Consider the following 7,500-nt stretch of genomic DNA (forward strand, 5'->3'; position numbering starts at 1 on the left):
TAGTGTAGTGTATAGTGTATAGTATAGTGTAGTGTATAGTGTATAGTATAGTGTAGTGTATAGTGTATAGTGTAGTGTAGTGTATAGTGTATAGTATTGTGTAGTGTATAGTGTATAGTATAGTGTAGTGTATAGTGTATAGTATAGTGTAGTGTATAGTGTAGTGTAGTGTATAGTGTATAGTATAGTGTAGTGTATAGTGTATAGTATAGTGTAGTGTATAGTGTATAGTATAGTGTAGTGTATAGTGTATAGTATAGTGTAGTGTATAGTGTAGTGTATAGTGTATAGTGTATAGTGTATAGTATAGTGTAGTGTATAGTGTATAGTATTGTGTAGTGTATAGTGTATAGTATAGTGTAGTGTATAGTGTAGTGTAGTGTAGTGTATAGTGTATAGTATAGTGTGGTGTATAGTGTAGTGTAGTGTAGTGTATAGTGTATAGTATAGTGTAGTGTATAGTGTATAGTATAGTGTAGTGTATAGTGTATAGTATAGTGTAGTGTATAGTGTATAGTATAGTGTAGTGTATAGTGTAGTGTATAGTGTATAGTGTATAGTGTATAGTATAGTGTAGTGTGTACTATACCCTCAGGTGCTCAGTATAGTTGTACAGAGCCCTACAGACTAGTGTATAGTGTGTAGTGTGTAGTGTATAGTGTAGTGTATAGTGTATAGTGTAGTGTATACTATACCCTCAGGTGCTCAGTATAGTTGTACAGAGCCCTACAGACTAGTGTATAGTGTGTAGTGTGTACTATACCCTCAGGTGCTCAGTATAGTTGTACAGAGCCCTACAGACTAGTGTGTAGTGTGTAGTGTATAGTGTATAGTGTATAGTGTGTAGTGTATAGTGTATAGTGTGTACTATACCCTCAGGTGCTCAGTATAGTTGTACAGAGCCCTACAGACTAGTGTATAGTGTATAGTGTGTAGTGTATAGTGTGTAGTGTATAGTGTATAGTGTGTACTATACCCTCAGGTGCTCAGTATAGTTGTACAGAGCCCTACAGACTAGTGTGTAGTGTATAGTGTGTAGTGTATAGTGTGTAGTGTATAGTGTGTAGTGTATAGTGTATAGTGTGTAGTGTGTACTATACCCTCAGGTGCTCAGTATAGTTGTACAGAGCCCTACAGACTAGTGTATAGTGTATAGTGTGTAGTGTACAGTGTGTAGTGTGTACTATACCCTCAGGTGCTCAGTATAGTTGTACAGAGCCCTACAGACTAGTGTATAGTGTGTAGTGTATAGTGTGTAGTGTATAGTGTACAGTGTGTAGTGTGTACTATACCCTCAGGTGCTCAGTATAGTTGTACAGAGCTCTACAGACTAGTGTATAATGTATAGTGTGTAGTGTATAGTGTGTAGTGTGTAGTGTGTACTATACCCTCAGGTGCTCAGTATAGTTGTACAGAGCCCTACAGACTAGTGTGTAGTGTGTAGTGTATAGTGTATAGTGTGTAGTGTATAGTGTGTAGTGTATAGTGTATAGTGTGTACTATACCCTCAGGTGCTCAGTATAGTTGTACAGAGCCCTACAGACTAGTGTGTAGTGTGTAGTGTATAGTGTATAGTGTATAGTGTGTAGTGTATAGTGTATAGTGTGTACTATACCCTCAGGTGCTCAGTATAGTTGTACAGAGCCCTACAGACTAGTGTATAGTGTGTAGTGTATAGTGTATAGTGTATAGTGTGTAGTGTATAGTGTATAGTGTGTAGTGTATAGTGTGTAGTGTATAGTGTGTAGTGTGTACTATACCCTCAGGTGCTCAGTATAGTTGTACAGAGCCCTACAGACTAGTGTGTAGTGTATAGTGTGTAGTGTATAGTCTGTAGTGTATAGTGTATAGTGTATAGTGTGTACTATACCCTCAGGTGCTCAGTATAGTTGTACAGAGCCCTACAGACTAGTGTGTAGTGTGTAGTGTATAGTGTGTACTATACCCTCAGGTGCTCAGTATAGTTGTACAGAGCCCTACAGACTAGTGTGTAGTGTGTAGTGTATAGTGTATAGTGTGTACTATACCCTCAGGTGCTCAGTATAGTTGTACAGAGCCCTACAGACTAGTGTATAATGTATAGTGTGTACTATACCCTCAGGTGCTCAGTATAGTTGTACAGAGCCCTACAGACTAGTGTGTAGTGTGTAGTGTATAGTGTATAGTGTATAGTGTGTAGTGTATAGTGTAGTGTATACTATACCCTCAGGTGCTCAGTATAGTTGTACAGAGCCCTACAGACTAGTGTGTAGTGTGTAGTGTGTACTATACCCTCAGGTGCTCAGTATAGTTGTACAGAGCCCTACAGACTAGTGTGTAGTGTGTAGTGTATAGTGTATAGTGTATAGTGTGTAGTGTATAGTGTATAGTGTGTACTATACCCTCAGGTGCTCAGTATAGTTGTACAGAGCCCTACAGACTAGTGTGTAGTGTGTAGTGTATAGTGTATAGTGTATAGTGTGTAGTGTATAGTGTATAGTGTGTACTATACCCTCAGGTGCTCAGTATAGTTGTACAGAGCCCTACAGACTAGTGTATAGTGTGTAGTGTATAGTGTATAGTGTGTAGTGTGTAGTGTATAGTGTGTACTATACCCTCAGGTGCTCAGTATAGTTGTACAGAGCCCTACAGACTAGTGTGTAGTGTGTAGTATATAGTGTATAGTGTGTAGTGTGTAGTGTATAGTGTGTACTATACCCTCAGGTGCTCAGTATAGTTGTACAGAGCCCTACAGACTAGTGTGTAGTGTGTAGTGTGTAGTGTATAGTGTGTAGTGTGTAGTGTATAGTGTATAGTGTGTACTATACCCTCAGGTGCTCAGTATAGTTGTACAGAGCCCTACAGACTAGTGTGTAGTGTGTAGTGTGTAGTGTATAGTGTGTAGTGTGTAGTGTATAGTGTATAGTGTGTACTATACCCTCAGGTGCTCAGTATAGTTGTACAGAGCTCTACAGACTAGTGTATAGTGTATAGTGTGTAGTGTATAGTGTGTACTATACCCTCAGGTGCTCAGTATAGTTGTACAGAGCCCTACAGACTAGTGTATAGTGTGTAGTGTGTACTATACCCTCAGGTGCTCAGTATAGTTGTACAGAGCCCTACAGACTCTACTCTCTTCCTCCTGGTCTTTCAGCTGTAGAACTCTGCATTTCTTCTGAACATCAACAATCCACTGTTCATACTTTTGACTGCCGTAGTCACGATTCTCTATGGATGACAAGGACTCTGGAGAGAGAGAGAGAGAGAGAGAGGGAGAGAGAGAGAGAGAGAGAGAGAGAGAGAGAGAGAGAGAGAGAGGGAGAGAGAGAGAGAGAGAGAGAGAGAGAGAGAGAGAGACAGAGAGAGAGAGAGAGAGAGGGAGAGAGAGTGAGAGAGAGAGAGAGAGAGACAGAGAGAGAGACAGAGAGAGGTGGTGGTGGATGAGGTGTGTGTTCTGTATGTACAGTGTGTGTGTGTGTGTGTGTGTGTGTGTGTGTGTGTGTGTGTGTGTGTGTGTGTGTGTGTGTGTGTGTGTGTGTGTGTGTGTGTGTGTGTGTGTGTGTGTGTGTGTGTGTGTGTGTGTGTGTGTGTGTGTGTGTGTGTGTGTGTGTGTGTGTGTGTGTGTGTGTGTGTGTGTGTGTGTGTGTGTGTGTGTGTGTGTGTGTGTGACCAGTATTACCTATGTTGTAGACAGTCTTGGCCAGTCCTTCTATCTTAGCCATGATGTCATGAATGATCCTGATGAACGGGTCTGCTTTTCTCTTCTGGACCAGGAAGAACTCTGATAGGAGACAACAATGCAGACTGAATTAATCAATCAACCAGTCAGCCAGATCATTCCAGACTGAATTAATCAATTAACCAGTCAGCCAGACTGAATTAATCAATCAACCAGTCAGCCAGATCATTCCAGACTGAATTAATCAATCAACCAGTCAGCCAGACCATTCCAGACTGAATTAATCAATTACCCAGTCACACAGACCATTCCAGACTGAATTAATCAATCAACCAGTCAGCCAGATCATTCCAGACTGAATTAATCAATTAACCAGTCAGCCAGACTGAATTAATCAATCAACCAGTCAGCCAGATCATTCCAGACTGAATTAATCAATCAACCAGTCAGCCAGACCATTCCAGACTGAATTAATCAATTACCCAGTCACACAGACCATTCCAGACTGAATGAATCAATCAACCAGTCAGCCAGACCATTCCAGACTGAATGAATCAATCAACCAGTCAGCCAGACCATTCCAGACTGAATGAATCAATCAACCAGTCAGCCAGACCATTCCAGACTGAATTAATCAATTAACCAGTCAGCCAGAGTGGCTTTAGGTTTTAAATGAAGAAGTGAGCTGCCAGTGTGTGTGTGTACCTTTGTCAGGTGTGTGTACGTAGGACTGTAGCGCGTCAGTGTGTGTGTACCTTTGTCAGGTGTGTGTACGTAGGACTGTAGCTCGTCAGTGTGTGTGTACCTTTGTCAGGTGTGTTTACGTAGGACTGTAGCTCGTCAGTGTGTGTGTGTACCTTTGTCAGGTGTGTTTACGTAGGACTGTAGCTCGTCAGTGTGTGTGTGTACCTTTGTCAGGTGTGTTTACGTAGGACTGTAGCTCGTCAGTGTGTGTGTGTGTGTACCTTTGTCAGGTGTGTTTACGTAGGACTGTAGCTCGTCAGTGTGTGTGTGTACCTTTGTCAGGTGTGTGTACGTAGGACTGTAGCTCGTCAGTGTGTGTGTGTACCTTTGTCAGGTGTGTTTACGTAGGACTGTAGCTCGTCAGTGTGTGTGTGTACCTTTGTCAGGTGTGTTTACGTAGGACTGTAGCTCGTCAGTGTGTGTGTGTACCTTTGTCAGGTGTGTGTACGTAGGACTGTAGCGCGTCAGTGTGTGTGTACCTTTGTCAGGTGTGTGTACGTAGGACTGTAGCTCGTCAGTGTGTGTGTACCTTTGTCAGGTGTGTTTACGTAGGACTGTAGCTCGTCAGTGTGTGTGTGTACCTTTGTCAGGTGTGTTTACGTAGGACTGTAGCTCGTCAGTGTGTGTGTGTACCTTTGTCAGGTGTGTTTACGTAGGACTGTAGCTCGTCAGTGTGTGTGTGTGTGTACCTTTGTCAGGTGTGTTTACGTAGGACTGTAGCTCGTCAGTGTGTGTGTGTACCTTTGTCAGGTGTGTGTACGTAGGACTGTAGCTCGTCAGTGTGTGTGTGTACCTTTGTCAGGTGTGTTTACGTAGGACTGTAGCTCGTCAGTGTGTGTGTGTACCTTTGTCAGGTGTGTTTACGTAGGACTGTAGCTCGTCAGTGTGTGTGTGTACCTTTGTCAGGTGTGTTTACGTAGGACTGTAGCTCGTCAGTGTGTGTGTACCTTTGTCAGGTGTATGTACGTAGGACTGTAGCTCGTCAGTGTGTGTGTGTACCTTTGTCAGGTGTGTGTACGTAGGACTGTAGCTCGTCAGTGTGTGTGTGTACCTTTGTCAGGTGTGTTTACGTAGGACTGTAGCTCGTCAGTGTGTGTGTGTACCTTTGTCAGGTGTGTTTACGTAGGACTGTAGCTCGTCAGTGTGTGTGTAGCTTTGTCAGGTGTGTTTACGTAGGAATGTAGCTCGTCAGTGTGTGTGTGTACCTTTGTCAGGTGTGTGTACGTAGGACTGTAGCTCGTCAGTGTGTGTGTGTACCTTTGTCAGGTGTGTGTACGTAGGACTGTAGCTCGTCAGTGTGTGTGTGTACCTTTGTCAGGTGTGTTTACGTAGGACTGTAGCTCGTCAGTGTGTGTGTACCTTTGTCAGGTGTGTGTATGTAGGACTGTAGCTCGTCAGTGTGTGTGTGTACCTTTGTCAGGTGTGTTTACGTAGGACTGTAGCTCGTCAGTGTGTGTGTGTACCTTTGTCAGGTGCGTTTACGTAGGACTGTAGCTCGTCAGTGTGTGTGTACCTTTGTCAGGTGTGTGTACGTAGGACTGTAGCTCGTCAGTGTGTGTGTGTACCTTTGTCAGGTGTGTGTACGTAGGACTGTAGCTCGTCAGTGTGTGTGTACCTTTGTCAGGTGTGTTTACGTAGGACTGTAGCTCGTCAGTGTGTGTGTGTACCTTTGTCAGGTGTGTTTACGTAGGACTGTAGCTCGTCAGTGTGTGTGTGTACCTTTGTCAGGTGTGTTTACGTAGGACTGTAGCTCGTCAGTGTGTGTGTACCTTTGTCAGGTGTGTTTACGTAGGACTGTAGCTTGTCAGTGTGTGTGTACCTTTGTCAGGTGTGTGTACGTAGGACTGTAGCTCGTCAGTGTGTGTGTACCTTTGTCAGGTGTGTGTACGTAGGACTGTAGCTCGTTAGTGTGTGTGTACCTTTGTCAGGTGTGTGTACGTAGGACTGTAGCTCGTCAGTGTGTGTGTACCTTTGTCAGGTGTGTGTACGTAGGACTGTAGCTCGTCAGTGTTCGTGTGTATGGTAGAGATGATGCGGCTGTCCAGACTGGCACACAGCTGACAGATGTTGTTCTCAGCCTCTGATTGGTTCTTGAATGAGCCAATCCCCACTGAGGCCGTCAGACCCACAATCTAGAGGAGAGGAGAGTAGAGGTGGAGGGGAGGGGAGGGGAGGGGAGGGGAGGGGAGGGGAGGGGAGAGGTGAGGAGAGGAGAGGAGAGGAGAGGAGAGGAGAGGAGAGGAGAGGAGAGGAGAGGAGAGGAGAGGAGAGGAGAGGAGAGGAGAGGAGGGGAGAGGAGAGGAGAGGAGGGTAGAGGAGGTGAGGGTAGAGTAGAGGAGGAGGGGAGAGGAGGAGGAAAGGAGAGGAGGGGAGAGTAGATGAAGAGAGTGGAGAGGAGAGGGGAGAGTAGAGGAGGAGAGGGGGAGAGGGGGAGAGGGGGAGAGGAGAGGGGAGAGTAGAGGAGGAGAGGGGAGAGGAGAGGAGGAGAGGAGAGGAGAGGAGAGGAGGGGAGAGGAGAGGAGGGTAGAGGAGGTGAGGGTAGAGTAGAGGAGGAGGGGAGAGGAGGAGGAAAGGAGAGGAGGGGAGAGTAGATGAAGAGAGTGGAGAGGAGAGGAGGAGAGTAGAGGAGGAGAGGGAAGAGGATAGGAGGAGAGGAGAGAGGAGAGGAGGAGAGGGGAATGGAAGAGAACATAATCTACATCATACCATCATCATTATCATGACAGACTGTATCAGTACAGGTAGGTGTTTCTGAGACTCTACCTGGGGCAGGTGTTGTCCGTTCTGCTCCGTGCTGAGCTTGGCATCCAGGTATGACGTCATGATGATGTTATAGGGGTGTTTCCCTGTCGTGTTGTGACACTCATCTAGAATCAACAGAGAGAAGCAGGAGAGAGAGGGAATCTCCCCTCGGGCCATGGCATTCACCTAGAGAGAGAGACAGGGAGGGAGGGAGGGAGGGAGGGAGGGAGGGAGGGAGGGAGGGAGGGAGGGAGGGAGGGAGGGAGAGGAGAGAGGGAGGGAGAGGAGAGAGAGAGAACCACAGTAAGATAAGGTGAGGCTGAGGGTGTGAGCGTTGCATTTCCCTGTACTGAGTA

General features: G+C 45.3%; 1 protein-coding gene across 1 annotated transcript in view; it reads right to left on the reverse strand.

Annotated features, from left to right (window-relative positions):
- Window positions 1-7,500, reverse strand: part of rigi (RNA sensor RIG-I) — a 56,023-nt gene that overhangs the window by 25,213 nt on the left and 23,310 nt on the right. Inside the window, exons 9-12 of the mRNA XM_055901221.1 lie at window positions 7,166-7,330; window positions 6,372-6,534; window positions 3,659-3,760; window positions 3,068-3,225 (exon numbers count right to left, since the gene is read on the reverse strand). Coding sequence (XP_055757196.1) covers window positions 3,068-3,225; window positions 3,659-3,760; window positions 6,372-6,534; window positions 7,166-7,330 — 588 coding nt within the window. The remainder of the gene's footprint in view (window positions 1-3,067; window positions 3,226-3,658; window positions 3,761-6,371; window positions 6,535-7,165; window positions 7,331-7,500) is intronic.

This window comes from Salvelinus fontinalis, chromosome 36, assembly GCF_029448725.1.
Source record: "Salvelinus fontinalis isolate EN_2023a chromosome 36, ASM2944872v1, whole genome shotgun sequence".
In the NCBI taxonomy this organism is placed as follows: Eukaryota; Metazoa; Chordata; class Actinopteri; order Salmoniformes; family Salmonidae; genus Salvelinus; species Salvelinus fontinalis.